Source organism: Sapajus apella, unplaced genomic scaffold, assembly GCF_009761245.1.
Source record: "Sapajus apella isolate SASKATOON/1434 unplaced genomic scaffold, GSC_monkey_1.0 scaffold119, whole genome shotgun sequence".
Taxonomy (NCBI): Eukaryota; Metazoa; Chordata; class Mammalia; order Primates; family Cebidae; genus Sapajus; species Sapajus apella.
In genome coordinates this window covers 1013039-1034189 of record NW_022437059.1, presented here as the reverse complement: position 1 = coordinate 1034189, position 21151 = coordinate 1013039, and the positions used below count along the sequence as shown (strand labels likewise).

The 21151-nt window shown below is 56.9% G+C and overlaps 1 protein-coding gene across 2 annotated transcripts; it reads right to left on the bottom strand.

Moving 5' to 3' along the window:
• Window positions 1-1779: 1779 nt before the first annotated feature.
• BCAN (brevican) lies at window positions 1780-19296 on the bottom strand. Of its 2 annotated transcripts, none has more exons than XM_032260662.1 (14): window positions 19230-19296; window positions 15254-15364; window positions 14219-14593; window positions 13722-13896; window positions 13216-13343; window positions 12466-12759; window positions 9660-9893; window positions 8465-9109; window positions 5005-5112; window positions 4303-4461; window positions 3667-3749; window positions 3040-3184; window positions 2576-2766; window positions 1780-2281 (listed from the first exon to the last, which is right to left on the bottom strand). In XM_032260662.1, the coding sequence occupies exons 2-14, from the start codon at window positions 15342-15344 to the stop codon at window positions 2174-2176; spliced, it is 2736 nt and encodes a 911-aa protein (XP_032116553.1). In that variant the 5' UTR covers window positions 15345-15364; window positions 19230-19296; the 3' UTR covers window positions 1780-2173. The 2 variants fall into 2 exon arrangements, with proteins under 2 accessions (XP_032116553.1, XP_032116552.1); XM_032260661.1 differs by having other exon boundaries at window positions 19226-19292.
• Window positions 19297-21151: the final 1855 nt, after the last annotated feature.

Sequence of the window (21151 nt, the reverse complement as noted above, 5' to 3'; positions counted from 1 at the left end):
TCTGTCTACCTCTGGAGCTCTCCTGATCAGAGAAGATGATGGAGCCCTCCTGCCGCTGTTGGGGAGAGTTGGTGAGAATGCCTTGATGGGAAACCAAAGCCCCTTCCAGCTCACCACCATGGGCTCTGAGGAATCCAATATACCATCTAACTCCACCTCAGGGAACCTCCCTTAAGAACCCAAGGACAGACACTGCCCTTCCCCAGCCTTTTCCTCTTCAGGCCCTACTTTCAAAGGCCCACCTTGATCTTCGTCCACTTACAGTTCCAGTTAAATGCCCTGAGAGCCCTAAAAATGCATTGACTGGACAATCGCAGGGTAATATAGGATAAAGTGAGGGTCTACTCTGGCCCCAGAATCATCCTTTTTCCTATAGCTCCTTAAGAAACAAAAGCCCCTGCTCCCTAGCCACACCGGGCTGAGTGGTGTGGGGGGCAGACGGTGGGGCAGGTGAGGCCTGGGTGAGGGAGGAATGTGGTGGCGGGTGGGTGTGGGAGGTCACACTGCTGTATCAGAGACCAGCTGGTTTCGGGTTTAGAAATAGGGTGGGGAAGGCACAGGAGGTGGGCAGGGGTGGCTTGGGAGAGCCCTGGCTCCCATCCACACAGAGCTGCATTAAACCTCCGTCTGTCTGTCTTGCCCGCTATCTCTGGGTCTGCTCTTATCACTCCCAGCCTTTGCTCCGCTGGACCCGTCTCCCTGTCTGTGGGCTTTACTGGCTTCAGAGAAGGAAAAAGTATTGGCCACGTGGGCGATGTGCTGTAACTGAGTGGGCACACGCAGGAGTGTGTACACATGACAGTGTGCGCGTGTGTGCCTATGTCTGCGTGTGCCTGAGGATCTGCAGCATCGATTCATCCTCATCATGAGACAGACCGCATCCTGACACGCACTTCTCCAGCGGTTGTGTGCTCGGGGAGAAGAACACACACACACACAGCACGCGCGCGCTCGGTCACTCTCTCTCCAGTTCTCAGAGAGTGACCTCACCCCTTCAACCTCCGCTGACTCACAGCCCCCAGGGCCAGCGCAGCCTGGCCGGAAGTCTAACCCCGCGCCAGCCAACCACCCTCCCTTCCCCTCCCGCCTCCTCAGTACGCAGGCCCGCGGCGCCCCCTGGCGGGACCCTGGGGCTCCTCGCACCCCTCCGCCCGTCTCCACCGGCGCACGCGCACAAGGCACTCTCAGAGCGCTGTGCTGGGTCCGCGGCGCCCTCTGCTGGCCGCTGCCTGTGAGGCCCCCGGGTGGTCCCTCGGAGCCCAGTCCACCGCAGGGCTGGGAACCTCCCCCTGGCCTTTAGCTTGTTTCCCTGTTTCTTGCATCTCTGCCTCCTATGCTGGACGGAAGCCTTCCTGCGGCCTCACCCCTAGACATGCTGCCGTGCCAGGGGAGCTCTCCCTTCACCCGCACTCTCACACCCCCTGAGGGGTCCCTCTGGAAGCTCAGAACTGGAGCGCCAAGGCACCAACCTCTGCCTCCCCTCTGGGACCCCCGCCCTTCTCCTCCCCAGGCAGAACTCACTGGCGTCCGCTTGGCTCTTAGGCACTCAGGGTACTCCATCCCTTTGCAAACATGCTGCATCGCTCCGGCTGTCCCCCAGCCCCCGTGCGATCCTCCATTCCTTACGTACTTACTGGCAGCTGTCTGTCTACCGCTGACATCTTGGGGACGTCTCTGACCTTCGGAAGCGAATACACACCGAAGCTCTATGTACACTACGAGGCCCTGCCCACCCACACCTCTCTCTCTCTCACAGACACGCACACAGAAGCATCCAACTTGCTTGGGCTCAAATGCAGTTTTATTTCCTGCTGGTCTGACAGACACTCCATCCTGCAGGCCCATTCCCTTGGAAAACCCAGAATGAGTAGACATAGTGCTCCCGAGAGGAATGGAGGGGAAAGGATGGCTGCCAGGGAGAAGGCAGTGGAGGCACTTAGGGACTTTCCCCGGCCCTGAGGGGAAGAGCTGGTGCCCAGGGGAGGGGGAGGGGGCCTGGGCTGGGCTGGAGCCTCCCAGGTATTTCCCAGAAGCCCCTTCAGGCACTGTCACCTGCACTTCGACGCCACCCTTCGTCCTGTTGTTATTTCCTGTGGTGGCAGGAGCACAGGGTATCGGGAGGGTTTGGGTGACAGGCCGGTACTGTGGCCGGCAGGGCGCAAGGCTTAGCCCGCTAGGGACCTGGGGTAGGGCTGGAAGGTGGGGTCAGCAGCGCCTTCCAGCGTCCCAGTAGCCTCCCCTGACGTCCTTCTGGGGCCTTCTCTGGGTGCAGAGCTCGGGACTGGGGAAGACACACACGCTCACTCTCCACCCTGGCTCCTCCTCCTCCTCTCCTTAGAGCCTGCCCTCTGGTATTCGCGCTCAGCCCGTAAGGGCCCAGAATGCGGCTGCATGTTATCAGACATCAGCCCTGAAGACCCCCAGAGCCTCCAGCCCACCTCTTTCCCTTTGCCTCAGAGAGGAGCAGTGGCTGTTCCAAGGTCACATTGCCAGTGACAGGCAGGGCTGAGCCTGGAGTCCAGGGCTACCGTTGGTTACCGTCCCCCATCCCCACCTGCCTCCTCCTGGCACTCACAGGCCTTCGGGGCACGCAGGAGATCTGGGGGGTCCACCAACGACCGTCCTCATTGCAGCGGATCAGCGGCGTATTGCGCTGGGCTAGTCCTTCTAGGCACTGGTAGCGTAGCACCGTGTCCACCTCGTAGCGCAGCCGCGGGCGGCCAAACACTCGAGCCAGGGGCAGCTCTGGTGGGGGCCCACAGGACACTGCGAAGGGACACAGTTAGGAACTGGGAGCCTGGCTCTGTGGGTGGCGGTTCCCAGAATCTTCATGGGGAAGAGAAAAATGGGCCACCACATGACGAAAAAAGATCCGGGATTCCAAGTGGACCCACATAACTCGTTAGCTCTCCCATGGTCTGGAACACGTTCTGGCTCCGCTGTGTAGCTTTGCACTCTCTGTCTACAGGAATCAGTCCCCCTGCTCCCCTAGCCCACCCCTCCACTTCCTTGCTGGGACCCTCCTTTGCCCGCCCTCACCCAGCCCCATCTTGCAGGTGTAGGACAGGTGGTAGTTGCAGGGCACATCACTCCATTGTCCCTGATCATGCCACACCATGACCACGCAGTTCTCTCCAGACAGGAAGTAGCTGTCAGGCTGCCCAGGGTTCCAGTTCTCATAGAGCTGGGGGGACGGAGGAGGTAGTGAGGAGCTCCTACCCCAGGAGCTCTGGGAGAGGGCCTAGAGGATCTGGGGAGGAGGACGGGTGTGGGAGGGCCCAGGGTCAAGGGACAGGGTCAGGAGGGTGCTTGCAGCAGGCTCCCTGGAAGGCGTCTCAGCCGGGGCTGCAGAAGCGGAGGCCTGCGGCACAGAAGGGCGGGAATCTCAGGGCCCCAGAACCCTAGGCTAGGGCTGAGGAGTAAGGGACCTCCCGGCGAAGGGTAAAGGAGAGGGCAGGGACTTTAGGGGAGGGAGAATGGGAGGCAGAAGGGAACAGAGAGGGACACAAGGAAGGGAGGAGAGCCCAGGGGGACCAGGGTAGGGGCACGAGAAAGGGAAGGAAGCCAGAAAAAGAAGGGGACAGGATCAGGAGGGGTGGGGGTGGCAGGGGGCAGAAGCGCTTAGAGGAAGCGAGCTGGACGGCAGGGTCGACCGGGGCCTCTCACCAGGGGGACGCCATCCGACCACAAGAAGTCGCCTTCGATGGTCCTGTCGTTGAGCCCGATCCACTGGTACTCCCGGTACCGATCTAGGGAGGCGGAGGCGTGCAGTGAGCGCCGCCGCCAGCAGATGGCGGCCGTTCCCCGCTCCCTGGCGGTCTGCGGCTACGGCCGGGGAAACCCTTCCCGGCCATCCAGAACCGCCCCTCCCGGGTTCTTCTCCCTCCCTCCAGCCTCTGCGCAAGGGCCAGATGGAACGCAGGAGAATGGGGGTGGGAGAATAAGGAAGATATCGACCCAGGCTAGAAAAGGGGCGCTCTGGAAAAAGAGTGAAAACTTTCAACAAGATTGGAGTTGGGGGAGGCGGACGGAGGGAGGAGAGCCGGGAGGTTGGAGGGGCTGGAGGCGGCCCCCTGCGCGGCGGCCCGGCCCACACACGCGCACTCCACGGCGAGGCCACTGCCTTCGCGTAGGGTGGGAAGGAGGAAGAGAGAAAGAGAAAGGGAGTGAACGAATGGGTGACGGAATGCAAGCTGGAGAAAACCAAGGGAACAGTGCATGGGTTAATGAGGAAAGCGGTTAGGCGAGTGAGAGAGTGAGAGCGGATGGCGGGGGCCCCTCCCTTCCTGTCCCCCGGCCCACTGTTGATGAAGTCCTGTTCCTCGGGCGTGCTGATGCTGGCCAGATGCGCGCCGTACATCCGGCACTGGGTCTCTGCGTCCTCCCAGCTCCTTCTTGTGGAAAAGTGCTTGTAGCAGGCGCCCTGGAAGGCGTCCCAGCCCGGGCTGCAGAAGTGGAGGCCTGTGGCACAGGAGGGCGGGCATCTCAGGGCCCCAGAACCCAGGGCGGGCAGGTATCCTGGAAGGGACTGGGCTCCTTCCACTACCGCAGGCCGAGAGGGGCGGGACTAAAGGGGCAAGAGGCGACGCCAAGGAGCTAGTGGAGAATGAGGGGGCTAGCAGGAGCCTGGAGGGGCTCTTGGGCAGGGGCCTTTTCTAAGAGACAGGGACCGGGGTGGGGGATGGAGTTACGGCCTGGGTCTCCATGCTAAAGAGCAGTGCTCTTCTCTCCAGGAGAATGGAGCCTGTCATGTATTGACCGCCAATTAAATGCCAGGAGTATGCTTTGCACTGGCGTCAAACGGACCCCCTATGAGAGGCATTTTGGTTTCACTTAGATAAGAAAATTGAGGGTAGCGCTCAGGGAAGTTGTGCAACTTGCCTAAAGCAGGGACTCATTAATGACAAGGCCAAAACCAGTGTCCTCCCTCCCCCCTCCTAGAGGTAGCATGTTATGGCAGGGTCCAGGCTTCAAACCTGCACCCCTCCATCCCTCAACACTCACCAACATCGCACAGGTCCCCCCCATAGCCAGGCAGACATATGCAGTGGACCTTTCCCTCCACCTCCAAGCATGTCCCACCATTGTGGCAGGGGCTGGGGACACAGTCACCTAAGAGGGGAAAGAAGTGAGGCGGGGGGAGCAAGGCAGCCCGACGCTGCAGCCTGAGACCTCCAGGAGAGGGTGCAGAGGGTCCCCCAGCCTTGACCTTTCTGTCCTGGAAGCTGTAACAGCACCCTAAAAGCTCCCCTAGAGCCTGCCTCTGGTCACAATCCAGCCTTGAGTTCTGGGTTTCTTTCCTCTCCCTGCTCCCCACTCCAGCATCGGCCCCGCCTTGTGCAGGCCATTGTTATGGTCAAATGTGAGCCCAGCCCAAAAGAGGCTGGGGAGAAGTGGTCAGGAGGGCCCACGGGACCCAGGCCCTGGATGGAGAAATATGCTGGGCACAGAACGTTACAGATCTAAACTCTTATCTTGCTCCTGGCTCTTCTGTGTGACATTGGGCAGGTCATTTTTCTTCTCTAGGCTTGGAGTTTAGTCCCTCATCCCCTTGTCTTTGTGCCAGGTCCCAGCACAGTTCTGTATAGTGTAAGTAGGATAAATGGAAGTGAAGGAGGGGACAGGAGGATTACCATAGCAACAGTGGAGTGTGGTCTCCCTTGACTGCTCCTGAGACCTGATATTGGTGTGGTCCACATGAATACTAACTGTTCGTCCACTGGGCAGTCAGTCAGCCTTACAGTGGTCAGTGGAGATCCAGCCCACTTTCCTCACTCTATGCCCTGCCCCTTCTCCCCTGGCCGCAGCTCCCATTGTCCTGCAGTGCCGACTGGCCTCACACATGCAGCTCTCTCTCAACATCACTCAACCTCTCGCCTCCCCTTCTTATATCCACAGACTCTTCCCATTACAGGCTCCCTCTCTCAACTCCACTTTGGGCCTTCTGCAGGTTCTCCAACCTAGAATCCAGCTCACCCGCTCCTTCTGTCTCCCTCTCCTCCAGGCAGCCCTCTTAGACTAACACACTACCCTGAGGGTCTGCAATCTGTTGTCTGGATCTAGCTGCATCTGGGTAGGCCGGCCATCTGCTTTACTGGATTTTTTCTCTCTGGATCCTGGTGTAGGAGGTGGCTGTCCTTAGAGTGTGCCTGGGTGCTAGAGGAGCTGTCAGTTTCCAATCTTTTCTGGTTCAGATGACTCAGGGGAAGCTGGCTCCACAGACCAACTATGAAGGTCAAGGCCCTCAGCCATGGGAGATAAAAACCACCCCAGGGCGGGACCCTTCAGACTTTACCATCCACCTCTAGCAGCCATGGCCAAGGCCCATAATGCTTCATGCTGGCCTGGCCACAGATCCCCCTGCCTGGTGGAAATCAGAGTGGGGGTGGAGAGAGAAGCTGGAGTCGATTCAAAGAATTTTGCTGGGTTGACCTAGCTGTTTTGGGTAAAAATGAAACCGCTTTTCCAGCACCACTCCTCCTGTCATCTTCCCTCCTGCCAATAATTTCTTCCCAGCTGGTAGTGCTGCCCATCTCCCAACCCCAGAGGAAGAGGTATTTCATTTAACCCATTAAGCACCAGGCCCCACAGAGGGGAGAATCCTGAACTCCCCTCCCATTCCTCATACTTTCCTGCCCCTCCTGTTGTCCTTTCTGCTCCTTCCCACTCAACCCGCCAACCCTGGGGGACAGAGGCTCTTAAACTTGGTCTTTGGTCCCCTACCCAGGCCATGGGTCCCTCCCCCTAGCTGTGGGCTGCAGAACCTGAACCCAGTGCAAGCAGAGTTGTTTGAAGGAACTCTTCTTCTTGTCATCCTTCCGCTCCCTTTTTAGGGATACCTACTACCCTACGCAACCAAGAAGTTTTTCCTTTCTTCCCGTTGAAACAGCAATCAAGACTTCTCACTTACCCTCCAGATGGGGGAACTAAGACACTGTAGATACCTCCAATTGTGCTCCTTTTTCCACCAAGCCCCCTCCCTATCTGCCATAGGGCTGAACTCCAAGGCCAGTTGCACAGGGAGCTGACAGTTGACATGGGTAAGCCTGGGTGTGACGCGGGATGTGATCCATCTAAGACAGGGGTCCTAGGGCTAAGGGAATCCCAGCCTTCTCCAGGGACCTCCACTGGGAATCTTAGCCTTCCTGAGTAGGGAGGGCTTCTCTCAGACCCCAGAACCTGACTCCTTCTTTCACACTCTCCATCACTTGCTCCTCGATCTGTGTCTTCTCCAGCATTAGGTACTTTGAGACCCCTTGGGTTTAGGGAGAGTGAAACCATTCCTTCTAGGGAGTAAGGAATGGTGATTAGTGCAGGAGTTAGAGTTAGTGGAGAAAAGGGAAGCTATGGGTAGTGGGATGAGAGTTAGATATCACCCCCTGCTGAGATGCAGGGCTGGGGCTGGGGGTGAGGGCACCTGAATGCCAGGGAACTGCTTCTATGCTGAGACTATCAGTTACTATGACTCTTGGCACCACCAAGATGGATCAGAAGTGAACATAAATGCACAACACATGCACCCCAGGCTGAGTGGGTTCCTCCCCATCAGGAGTGAAGGACTACAACTCCCAGCACTGCCTCAGACTATGGATGATGACTTCTCTGGGGGTAATGTGTACAGCCAAATTTTGGGATCTCAGTAGCTAGGAAGAAAAGTGTAGACAAGCCTAAGAAGGAGAGGCTGGGGGAATAATGAGGGGCTGTTATACTGCTGGGACAGACAAGGGGAGAAGCCGAAGATGAAAAAGGAAGAGAGGCCAAGACACACACAGAGAGAGGGAGAGACAGAGCCAGAGAAGAAGCGTCCAAGTGCTCTCCATGACACAGACCCATGGAATGAGAGGGGTGGACATCAGGAGATGGAGACAGAGGGTACCAGAGCTTGGTTACAAAGCGGTTTAATAGAGATTTATTTCCAAGGCTTGTTTTCCATGAAACAGTCAAAAAATACTTCACAGAAGTAGTTGCTTAAGGCTCTGTGGGGGTACGGGCTCTCCTGGACCCCAGAGGTTGAGGGATGGGAAGGGACTCCCAGGCTCCTCTGAGATCAATGGGAGGCAGCTAAAGGGGATGGCACACAAGAGGGGGACGGGAGTAGTGGGAAATGGGCTGAGCCCTGAAGGCTGCAATAGGTGATGAGGGCCTCTGGAGAGGCCTGAGGATGCTCTGTGGGGCTGGTGAGATGTAAGCCACAGGTGGAGGGCCTGACAGCGGGGAAGGGTCACAGATGGTCAGTGGAGGGGCTGGGGTCACAGGGTGAAGACTTGGAGAGCTGGGATGGAAGTTGCAGGTGAGTATCTGAGATTGGAGACCCATAGGTAGAGGTGGGTAAGAGAATGGAGGCAAAGGACAGGAGAGTTTGGGATGATGGTGGGTTAAAGGACTACAGGTCAGGTGACCCAGAGCTGCAGTGGGAGGAAAAGAAGTAGGACAAAGAGGGCAGTTGAGCCTCGGACAGAATTACCTGATGCGGGGACCACGGCCACTCCACCTCGGCTGGCGCTGTCAGTGGGCAGCACTGGCTGGGCCTGCACTGAGGTCCCTGCTGGGGCAGTTCTTCCAGAATTATCTTCAGAGGGGGCCTCCAGCTCCCTGGCACCCTCAGGGGCCCGTGTGGCTGGAAGCAGGGAAGGGGCATCCTCGGAGCTCCCCGTCTCCTCGCTCTCTCCTCGAGGTACCCCAGATAGATCAGGACCACCAGTTTCCTCCCCCACCTCTCTTGCCCCAACCAGAGTGGAAGGTGATGGGGAGGCTAGGTTCCCCTCCCTGGGAGTGGGCAGAGTCTCAGTAGGTGGTCCATGGACCCTTGGAGGCCTGGGAGCTTCTGACTCTCCATCAGGAAGTGGTGATGCATCAGGATGCAGAACTGCCTTTGCTGGCGCCTGGGAGAGTGACTCCTCCTGGTCTGCTGGCTCAGTGGGGAGAGAGGTCTCAGGGCCTGGGCTGCTGAGCTCGCTGGGCCATGCCCGCAGGGCCTCATCCTCCACCTCCTCCTCTTCTTCCTCTTCCTCTTTCCCTTCTTCATCCTCATATTTCTCTTCTTCTTCCAATGCCTTGCCTTCCTCTTCTGAGAACCCCGTGGGCGGTACCACGGATTGCGTTTCAAATTCTAGGCAAAGCACAAACGGTTCAGCACCAGGGACAGCGCCCACACCGGAAGGAAAGAAAAAAGGGGAAGGGGAGGGTGGGCCCTGGGGAATAGGGAAGAGTCCGCCCTGAGGAGAGGTGGTCCTTGCTCCGCACTGGAAGAACGTGACCCCAGCTACGTTAAGGCAGCACTTGAGAAGGCTGTGTGAGCCGCCATTAGCCCCAGAGAACATGGTCATTGCATCTCTGTCTCCTACGTCTCCTACTCTGTCAAAACTAGTCTCTTTTGGGCGGGTGAGGTGGAAGAGGGACCAAAGAAGGGAGGTCCCTCCTTTCCAGGGGGCAGCTCCTTAGTGCAAGCATCTCTAGTTCCATAGAGTTGCAGGTAGAATTTGCTGGAAAAGCGAAGGTTGGGAGAGAGACAAGAAAGCTGCCCTGCACCCCTGAGCTGCTGAGAAAGTACAGGGTATATAGTCATGCCATCCAGGACCCCAGCATCAACCTGGGCTTTCCTCTTCTGCCCCCAACTTCTTTCAGATCAAGACGTCCTCAGGATAAGGGGTTCAAGTTACCTAGGAGCGTCCTAGGGGCCTCTGCCGGGTCTTCTGGAGTGGAGCTTCCACCTCCTCCGTCCTCCATGATGGGGATGGAGTAGATGGCCCCACGGGACTCGCTCTCCATGGCTTCCTGAGGCAGCTGCAGTTCCTCCAGGGTCTCTGTCACTGTGACGATGGCCTCTAGTCCATCAGAGGCCGAGTCGGAGGCTGGGTTGGCGGCCTCAGGAATGGCAGAAGGCTGGGCTGAGTCTGTGGCAGGAGGAAAGTGCTGATGCGAGGCTGAATAGGTAGCTCTGCCCTTCCGGGTCGCAGCCTGCACCATGGAATTCTCTCAATTCTCTCACATCTTCCCTGTGGAGCACCCAGTGGGGCCCAGGGAGCATCCCAGAACTTTGTCACTCATTTCTCAAGCATTCATCAGGTGCCTACTGTGTGTCATGCCAAGTATTCTCCTGGACACTGAGGATACAGTGTAGAACAAAACAGCAAACCTCCTACCCTTAAGGGAAATTATATTCTGAATACAGATGACAAACAAACATATATTATACTGTTCAAGGTAAAGAATACTTGAGCAGAGTTAGAAGATAGAGTGATGGGAAGTATTACTTTGGAGTGGTCAGGAAAGGCTCAGGTGTGAGATATTCCCAAGGGGCAGGGGCTGGAGCCAGCAGGATGGATGAAACAGCTTTAGTGCCTTGGGATCTTGGGCTTGGAACAAGGTGTGAGGGGGTCCCATGCATTCCCAAATTCTTTTTTTTAGACAAGAGTCTCATTCTGTCACCCAGGCTGGAGTGCAGTGGCATGTTCCCAGCTCACTGCAACCTCCGTCTCCTGGGTTCACGTGATTCTCCCATCTTAGCCTCCCAAGTAGCTGGGACTATAGGCATGCGCCACCATGATCAGCTAATTTTTGTATTTTTAGTAGAGACAGGGTTTTGCCATGTTTGCCAGGTTGATCTCGAACTCCTGGCCTCAAGTGGTGCACCCACCTTGGCCTCCCAAAGTGCTGGGATTATAGGAGTGAGCCACTGCACCCAGCCTCCAAAATTCTTGAAATAGAAGGGGGGAGGCTTCCATCTCCTCAGGATAGCTGGAGGGCAGAGTGCAGGAATAACTTCAGGCACCACGTGAGGATCTCAGTCATGGGGCAAGTAGGCAAGGGAAGGGGCCACCGCCTTCTGGGATCTACTTCCTTCAAATAACCAGAGGTTTAGAATGGTTTACTTGTCCTCTGGGAAAGGGAGCCAAGAGCAGAAAACCAGTGAAGTGAAGGTGGAATTGGGCTAAGAAAAGCCCTGAGGGCCGACTGTGCTCAGCCAGGCAAGACAGGACAGTGCATCCCTGCCTTCATCACCTGCTCCAGTGAGCCTTACTCCACACCAGACCTTGTACCCTTGCTGCCTCTGTCCTCCACCAACTGTAGTCCCAACTGGAGTCATATTCCCCCTCCCCGTGCCCCTCTTCATGATCCAGTCCATTTCTTTCCAAAACAGTGCTTGGCTTGGCACATAATCATAACCAGCGCATAGAAGTTTTAGCTGTTATTATTGTTATTATTACTAGCCCGGTTCCAGGAGGCCTTTTCAGATGGATCCATCTTCCTATGGACATTTACTTCCCCACCCTTCCCCAGCCCCCAGCCAAAGATGTCCACGGATCTGTCCCAATGGAAGTAATGCTTTTCTCTCAGTCACTCCTCATCCTGGGAGTGAGGCATCTTGTCTTCCCTTGGCTAGGGTTTCCGTGGCAAAAGCTGTGTCTTCCCCTTTTAAACCAAATGCTCCTTGAGGGTAAAGGATGTATCTTCTCATTTCTGCTTCTAGCTCTTGTAGCAGTATTGCACGCTTACAATCGGGGAAGGACCCAGACACCCCATGGCAATGCCTCTCTGATTGTCAGTCACCCTTGGCCTGGGCCTTTTCCCTCTAAGGGTCCCAGGAACTACCTCCCCTCTAGCTTCCAACATAAGATATGGGCAGTTTTGAGTGCAGTGGCTCACACCTATAAATCCTAGCACTTCAGGAGGCCCAGGTATGCAGATCGCTTGAGCTCAGGAGTTCAAGACCAGCCTGGGCATGTGGCAAAACCCCATCTCTACAAAAATTACAAAAATTAGCCAGATATGGTGGCATGAGCCTGTGGTCCCACCTACTCTGGAGGCTGACATGGAAGGATCCCCTGAGCCCAGGGAGGTTGAGGCTACAGTGAACCATGATCACACCACTGCACTCCAGCCTGGGTGACAGAGCGAGACCCCATCTCAAAAAACCCAAAAACAAACCACAAGATGTGGGCAGAAAACTATCTCTATTCCCAAATGTACTTAAGATCCTGCTCCCTTTAGGGGGAATTGCGTCCATCACCAGTATTTGCTAGTTAAAGATCTGACACCTTCTTTAAGCTGTAGGTTCTGGAAATCCTCCAGAGGGCTCCTGAGGGCATTTGGTTCTTGACTGGAACAACCTGAGCAGATTACTCATTGGATTCAGAGAATGTTGGTCATCTCTGCTCTGCCAATAAGCTGACAGGAAATGGGCGCTCTTTTCAGCAGCCCAGCTGAAACAAGCAAGGCATGGACACTGGTGGGAAGGCAGATAAGGAGAGGCCAAAAGGTGACCATTCCTCGGGCCAAGACAGACACCACACCAGGGCGCATGCCCGGAATTAGACCCCTCGATGACAAGCTGGACTTCACCCAAGACCCCTTCAGGCAAATGGCAAAGCCCTGAGCTACACTGATGAGACCGGGGTAGGTCTTTTAGAGCTCAGCTCTGCCTTTCTGAGACTGGTCTCAGCTTCTGCAGGGAGGTGGGCTCACCTCGGAAGCAGTAGACGTTGAAGCGGCTGTGCTTGTTGGGGAAGCCAGTCTGGTTTGGGAAGAGGAAAAGAGTCTTGACACCTGGCAAGCCCCCACCACAACGCTGGCTGGGTGTGACGATGGGGTAGCGCACACTGCCGTCAGCCAGCCACCCTGGGCTGCAGCGGTCCAGGCCACCATCCCAGGCTGCATACAGCTGGCCCGTGGTGGCAATCTCTGCACCCCGTTCCTGGCAGTACGCCCGTGCTTCCTCCAATGTCAGCTTTTCTGGAGGGTCCCCCAGGAACAGTTCTCCTGGATGGAGAAGAGAAGGCTGGGTTACCAGGCAGCTGGTAGCTCCTTCCACTCTGGGCTCCCATAGGAACCCTGGGCAAGCTTCTCCAGTTCCCTCATCTGTGGCAGGGAGTCAACTACTCTACTTCATAGGATCAAAGTCTCAATAGAACCTCAAGATGGATATTAGAGCTCAAAGGAATGGGGCCCAAACTATTCATTCTGCAGAGTCATGCACAGAGTCCACCCAGCAGGTGACAGATGAGCTCAACTCGGTATCCTGCTGCCTGGCTGAGACTTTGGTCTTGAGCTTGCTCTGTGACAGTGTTTGCAGAGAGGGACACCAATTGTCTCCTTCCTCCTGCTTGCTCCCTTAAACTTGGGAGGGGTAGTAAGGTCCTGCAGAGGCCTCAGGAGGACCTATGGGCACTACAGGGGTGGGAGATTGTCCCCTGGAAATCTCTCGCTCCCACTCACCATTCAGGTCTTTAGCATAACAGTAGACATCATAGAGGTCATCTGGATCCACCACACCGTAGTTCCGGACCCCGGGGAAGCCATCCATGTCTCCATAACAGGCCTCTCGTGGGGTCTGGATGGGATACCTGGGGAGGACGGACAGAATCACTTAGTACGGATGCTTTCACCAGGGAGCCAGCCCATACTGACTCTCCTGAGTCCCACTGCCCCCTCAGTGCAGCCACTTGCGGACAGCTGGCCATCCTCCCAGCTCTACGGGGACGCACATGCTCGGGGTCCTCTCCTTCCCTCCTCAGACCTGTCTCATCCCCCAGAGGCAGAGAGCCCTGTACGCCCAGCCTGATGCAGCAGGCAGCACCTGGCAGAAGGGGGGCCGTGGCCACCTCAGGGGCAAATAGAAGCCCCAGTCCACATCCCCAGTCCACAGCCCCAGCCCACAGCCCCAGTCCACAGCCCCAGTCCACAGCCCCAGCCCACAGCCCCAGTCCACAGCCCCAGCCCACCTGACGGTCTGATCCGACAGCCAGCCAGCATCGCATTGCTCATAGCCTCCAAGGTAGGCGGCATAGAGCTGCTCCGGGGTGGCAATGCGGGCTCCGATGCGGGCACAGGCCTCCTGGGCCCCAACAAAGGAGAAAGCGTAGCGGGCAGAGCCCTCTCGGTAGAGAAAGACGACCCCTGTGGGGCAGAGAGGACCCCTCAGCCAGGTGACCACCCAGCACACTGGCCTCTCCTCACCCTCCTTGTCACTCCTCTGTACACAGGGGTAAAGTTCAATTGTGCTCATTCTACAGCATGAGGGACTCAAGTTAGACTGTGGGCAGAATTTCCTCCACCTGAAGAAAGGAGGCAACAAAGGCATGTGCCTACCTCCTCACTCTTCCAACCCAGGCTGCGCCTTCCAGCTACCTTTGCTTCCCCCTTACACTGTGGGCTCCCCAAGAGCAGGAGACCTCCCTTCCCTGGCTTCCTCCCTCCGGGAACCTCCCTGCCCTCTCACCTTTGACCTTGACCTCCACAGCGTCGCTGCTGTCATCGATGCCGTGCTGGACCTCGCAGCGGTAGATGCCTGAGTCGTTGGGGCGCAGCTCGCTCAGCGCCAGGGAGACATCGGTGAGCGACGCGGGGTACGCAGGTAGTGCCACGCGGAATAGGTAGGCCTCGTTCACCTTGACGCGCACTCCCCGCGCCACCAGCACCTCTGCCTCCCGGCCCCCGGACAGGAAGGTCCACTTGACCCGCGGAGAGCCCAGCACCGCCCGGCGGCTTGACGGCGGCCGCAGGTAGTGGACGTGGCATGGGATGATGAGGGCGCCGCCGAGCACGCCCTGCAGTGGCGCGTCGCCGGAGATGCGCACTCGGAAGGCGCGGTCCTCTGTGAACGGGTGCAGCCGGCTGGAACTTCCCGCTGTGGACCCTCGGACTCCCACCCGGTGGCCTCCAAGCCCCGCTCCAGGATCCCTTCTTCCGCCCCAGGATTCCCTGCTCCCCCTAGGACCAGGGGCCAGGGTCCTGCAGCCCTATCTCTGGGTCCTCCAGGCCCACCCCCACGGTCTCCAGACCCCTCCCCCAAAGTCTCCCAGTCAGTGCTGCCCCAGGATTCCTTATCCTGCTCTCAGAGTCTTCCACTTCCCCTCCAAAATTCCTAGACCACAGCCAAGGGTCCTCTGACCTCACCCTCTGGGTCTTCCGACCACGCCCCCTTGGTCCTCCAGCCCAGTTTCCCAGTCTATTCCCTTAGGGTTTCCTTCAGGGTTTCTCCCATTTCCGCCCCTTTCCCACCTCCTAGTTCCAGGGTCCCCCATCCTTCACATTAGAGACCCAAAACCTTGCCCCAGCGCCTCTCCCTAGTCCTGCCCCAGGAATTCTCCACACCACCAGATGCTCACAGCTCAGCCCTTATTTCCAGGTGTTCCAGCCTGGACCCTTCCCAACGGCCCTCCCAATTATCTCTCTTCCTGGGACCGCTGAGCCTGGAAGCAGTTGGTTAGGGCTGAACAAGACAGAGATGGTGACCCCAAGTGGGGTGGCTTACCTGAGCTGTCTCCTTCCAGAGCATCTGCTAGGGCTGCAGGAACCTGGGCCAGGACCAGGGCTGCCAGCAGGGGCAGGAGCAGCTGAGCCATGCTGCAGGCTGATGGAAGGACTAGAGAAGGAAAGATGGGGTAGACTTCAGGATGGACTTCCCCTGGCTCCCTACCACACCCACGTGGGTTCGCACCTATCCTGGCTCCAGAAGCCCCTTACCTTCACATCACCGTGAACTCTCTGTTTCTGATCCCCATCTTCCCACCAAGGGAATTCTTCTCAGAACCAAGACCCAAGTCCTAGTCAACTCACTATGTGACTTAAGCCAAGCTCCTTACCTTCTCTGGGCCTTTATTTTCTTGTGTGTGTGTGTTTTATTTTTTTAAAGACTGGGTTTCACCATGTTGGTCAGGCTGGTCTTGAACTCCCGACCTCAGGAGATCCGCCCGCCTCGGCCTCCAAAGTGCTTGGATTACAGGCGTGAGCCACCGCGCCCGGCCCTATTTTCTTGTTTATAAAAGGGCATCATTATCACTACTTCATGAGTGTGATGTGATGGGACCATGTGCTTTGAGAGTGTTTTGTATCTTAAAACTTCTGTACTAATGCACAGCCCCAAGCCCACAGTAGGAACTCAGCATATAGCATGAACGGTGGGTGCTGTTATACTCAGAATTCCTTCTGCTCCTCCCAGTGCCAGACTCTGTCCTCGAACCCAGAGCCTCCTCCCACAGTACCTCTCTAGCCTTCCCTGACTGTCCCTGCCTCCATGGACACCATACTCACCTGACTTCTTCCAGGAGGGCCTCCTAGACTGAACCCAAGCAAGCACAGCTTCTCCTGAGTCTACCCTCTCCTCTACCTTCTCCCCATCATTACTTGTAAGGAAACTTTTCTCTTTATTCCCCAACATCCTCCATCCCCCTTCCTTGGCTGCCTCCTCCCTTCTTCTTCCCAGCCTCTCCTTTCTGCCTGGCACGGGCTTTCCCACCGGAACTCCTGGCTCAGAAACCAGTTGGGACAAAGCCCCTGTCTCTGCCAGTCTGGCCTCCATCCAGCTCTTCCCTTCCCCCACCCCACCTTTTGTGAAAGCCTTGGGCTGGAGGGTGGACTAAGGGGGGTGAGAATAAATGTGAGGGGCCACCCCTTCCTACCCCTGGCTATCAGAAGCTCTGGAACCCAGAATATTCCTCCAAAGATCTCAAAGCATTTACACTCTCATAAAAGGGACACAGTGTGACATTGAGAAATGGAGACTGAGGCTCAGAGGATAGGGCTGACCCTGGATCCCTAGCAAAGCCAAGTCAGGCACCAGGGCAACGTACTCCCAGGATAGAAGGCCCAAAGCTAGTGTCCAACATCATCTTTAAGGGTTGGGCTAAACTCAGGAGAGGATGGAGATCCAGGTCTGCCTTGGAATAGGCCAATGATGCAGCAAGAGAATTGAAGGTTAGACTGCAGGCAGGACTTCCTAGAGATCAGGTTTATTCCACTGGCTGTGCACTCCCACTCCAGGCCTACTGTTGATCCCCCATGATCCCCTACCATCTCAGGCTCTGCCTTCATACCTGCCCCCCACTTTCCTAAGCCTGAGCTGATGGGAAATTTCCTACTTTTCCCAGATCCTCCCACCTGCTTGCCATCATAACTTCATCTCCCCCACTGTGCCTGGGTATCATTCCCTCAGGGTCAGAGCTGGGGGAGGAGTGGCACAACCAGATGTTTATGGCCTCTCTCTGACCTTGGAGAGGGAGGAAGCTCTTGATGGGGCCAGATTAGAGGTGCTGAGATCAGCTTCAGGAATGGGGGCGCTTGGGAGGACTATTCTGGGGCTGGAGTGGGGACCATTCAGCCAGTGCCTGCTGGGTGCTGGGAAGACTGTTTGCCATGCATCTGAGCTGTGCCAGAGCCCGGGCCCAGTCCCCTTCTGGAGACCCCCCTCCCTTCTCTCTGGGCTGGAGCTGGAGCTGCTCACAGATCTGGCTCCCAACTCTCTGACAGCGGCCCAGAAACCCATATATTGGAGTCACTTTAGGGCCAACACCCTGGACCACTGTTTCGCCTCTGCCCTGACAGTGGGAGAGTGAGGGAAGAGGGTCTGAGGCCAATGAGGACCTAACTGCTCTGGAACATGGAGGACCACCTGTCCCTGATCCCAAGAATAGGAGTCACTGACCAGACAGGCCAAGAGGGTAACCCCACGAGGTTCTCAGACAGCTCTGTTTCCCCAGGCTTGGGCCTCAGCCCTCCTGGGTGCAGCTAGGAACCCTGATGAAACTCAGACTTCCCCATATCTGGTGCCAGCCTCGGAACCCAGGGGTCCAGGGTTCTGTGGCCTTCTCTATCCCACAGACCACTCACCTCCACACCGTCTTCTCCTCCTCCAGAGCCGGGCACACCACTCTGTCTCTAACCCTGAGAGCTCAGCAGTCATGCTGTCCCTTCCCCTGACTCCACACCACACCCTCTCTGTTTCTGCTCCAGCCTCTGGATCTCTGCCCTTGTTCTGAATTTCTCGAGCTGTTCAGGAAACTTTCCTCTTATTACATCATCATTTCTGTCTGACCGTGGATGTCCATCTCCCTCACAGTCTTCATAGACCCAATCCAGAGAGTTAAGACCAGGCTCTGTGTGTTTCTGTGTGTGTGTGTGTGTGTGTGTGTGTGTATGTGTGTGTGCAGGCAAGCACGCGTGTACACACACCTAACCATGCTGGACCACCCTCCATGCTGAATACCCATCAGCTGGCAGCCAAGGTCTGTCCCATAGGAACTGAGCTCCAGCCCTCAGCAGGGGCAGCAGGGAGGCGAAAGAGGTCAGAACTTTGCCCACCGCAGGAGGGAAGTTCTCTGCTACCCCCTTAATGGCTTCATGAGGAGCAACACGAGCCTACACAATATCTGTGATATCAGCCGGGCCTTAGGGCCTGGGGGAGTAATTGCAATCATTATATAAATACCCTTTTTATTGGAAGCACAACTAATAATACTATTAGCAACATCACCAGCCGGGCTGTTGTAGATCCCTCTCCTACAGAATCTGAAATGTGGATGGTGCTGTTATAAATAGCAAAGTTAGCCAGAACAACATAGGCACTGGTAATACTGTGGGCGGGTCTATGGGTAACACTGTTCCCTGATCTTACTGTTCTCATCTGCAATCTAAGTAATGCAGATAATAACGGTGCCCCTCCATATTGATGCCAATCTCTTGGTCTTATTAGAACCATGTAGGCAGAGCTATTCTAATAAGTGGGGGAATGACTGACAGGATATGGAAATACCTGGGAGAGGGAATTCCCAGGCCCCTGGCAGTGCTAGGAGGGAATGCAAGAGTGCGAACGGAATTCCAGCTAACAGTTACTGACATCTACTCCAGGCGGTTCTCCTAAATGCTTCCCGTGGATAACCTCAACTGTGAGAAAAAGATTGTTTATATTCTGCTCATGACACCGATGAGGAACGCGAGGTTCAGGGAGGTCAACTAAGTACCCCAAGGTCACAGAGCAAGGTGCGGAGTTGGGATTGCAGCCGAAGTCGGCACCCCGACCACCCCTTACAGTGGCTCTGACCGGTTGTCCTGCCCGGCTACAGTAAGGTGTCCCCAGAAGGGCTGCTGGCCACTGCTCCTCCCGCAGAGCTGCCTGCGCGTGGGGCACGGAGGCAGGGACTGATCCCGACCGCTACCGCCATGCCCGGACAAGGTCGGAAATCTGGGCGGCCGCGCTGGGACAGGAGCGCGCAGCAGGGAAGATGCGAGGACCCGAGGGGCTGCAGATCAGACTGCGAGCAGCAGGGGGGCTGCCCGGGTGCTCGGGGCTGGCCGGCAACTTACCCCGCCGCGGGGTCAGGAGTCGACGCGTTGGGTGCCCCAGAGCCTCGAGGCGAGGGCCGGGGGTGGGGGGGCGCGGATCAAGCGGGCACTCCCCTCCCTCTGTCCCTCGCCCCAGGGCGGGCGGCAGGGCTGCGGAGGCACTCACCTACCCCGGGCTCGGGTTGGGGCGCGGCACTGCGAAGTTTGCCGCCTCCTCCGTGGGTCTCCTCCCGGTCCACGGCTCGGTCCTGCAGCTGCAGCTGAGACTGCGGCGGGGACTGCGCGGGCGCGAGGAGAGGCTAGGGCCGCAGGACCTTCGGAAGGCGCTGCACAAAACCCCCTTTCTTCCCCCCGCCCCTGCCCCGCCCTCCCCGGGGCCGCCCCAGTCCCCTGGCCTGGAGCGCGGGGGGCTCGGGACGGTCACGGGACCCGCTGCCTTCTCTGCGTCGGTTCCCGGCGGCAACGGCGAGAGCAAGGACGAGCGAAGTAGGACATCGTTCCGGGGATGAGAAGCCGAGGACTTGGAGTAGGGAGGAGGGTCAGGAGGGGCGGGGAAGGAGCGTTCGCCAAGCGTTCGCTGAGCTAGAGCATGACGATGTCGCAGCTGGAGGGGTGGAAGTTGGACAGCCGGAGGGACTTCTCTTTGGTCCATGAAGGAGGAGGAGAGATTCAATTGACTGTAGAGAAGTGGATGAAGGGAGAATGGGGGCTTTGCTCCTGAAAAGAGACACCCTCCCCAATAAAAACGGGAAGCTCGTTTCTGGAGGCAGAATGGGGTGCAAATGACCCTGGAGGCAGCTATGATTGGGGCTTTGGCTCCTGTGGTGCTCCCACTCCCTGCACAGAGGAGGAGCTGACTTTGCAGCTGTAAGGATGGAGGTTAGACAGCAGAAGCATGGGTTAAGCAAAGCAAGTCAGGAAATCTCTAGACCTGGGATGGGGGTGGGGTGTGGTGCCGCTGTGAAGGGACATTACCAGTCATGCAAACCAATGTGCAAAATGCAGGCGTTGCCGGGAGCCAGAAGGCCTACTGGCCAGGGCTGTGGATGCTGAATGTGCAGCCTGATGCCAGGGGGTGGGCCTTGAGTGCTGCCCAGCCAGGAACTCCTCAGCGCCCAGAATACCAATGACTCTCCTTTCCCCCAGCGCCAGGGCCTCTGTTTCCCTCTCCTTTCCCAGGCTCTCTTTGCCTTTCCTCCTCCCTCCTGGGTCTGTAGGCAAAGCCCCTGGCACGGTCAGTAGGCAGGACAGCCAGATGCCTAGATTCCCTCCCCTGGATACCAATGTTGGCACCAAGGATAGCTTTGGAGGGCTTTGATCCCTATAATCTCCACAGCATCTTCAAAATACCCCAAGTAAAGTGAGGTGCACTCATTGCACATGCAGCTCAGGGCAGGACCCCAGCCTTCTATCTAGACTGCACCCTAGGTCCCTCCTGGGAACTCTGGATGGCCCCCCGCTGAATGTGCCAGCACCCCTACTCACCACTGCCTGGTTTTCACTCCCAGTGCAATGGACTTTGTTCCAAACGGCTTTGAGAACCTCACAGAAAAAACCCACTCCAAATCCTTGAGGATCTAAAGAGAAGATTCTGGCCCCTTCCCAGAGACCCATCTACTGTAGGGACAGGACAAGAAGACCTGGGCTACAGGAGGGGTGGATGGTAAATTTCCTTACTAAGAAAAATACTGGCCGGGCGCCGTGGCTCACACCTGTAATCCCAGCATTTTGGGAGGCCGAGGTGGGTGGATCACCTCAGGTCAGGAGTTCAAGACCAGCCTAACAAACATAGTGAAAATCTGTCTCTACTAAAAAAATACAAAAATGAGCCAGATGTGGTGGTGGGTGCCAGTAATCCCAGCTACTCGGGCGGCTGTGGCAGGGAGGATTGCTTGAACCTGGGAAGCGGAGGTTGCAGTGAGCCAAGATCGCGCCACTGCACTCCAGCCTGGGTGACAGTGCAAGACTCCATCTCAGAAAAAGAAAAGAGAATAAAAGAAAAATGTCCCAGGCAGGGATGCAAGACTGAAAGGGACAGAGGAAGGTGCCTGGGAGACTCTGGGGAGGAAGGGACCTCAATCTATTCACTTTG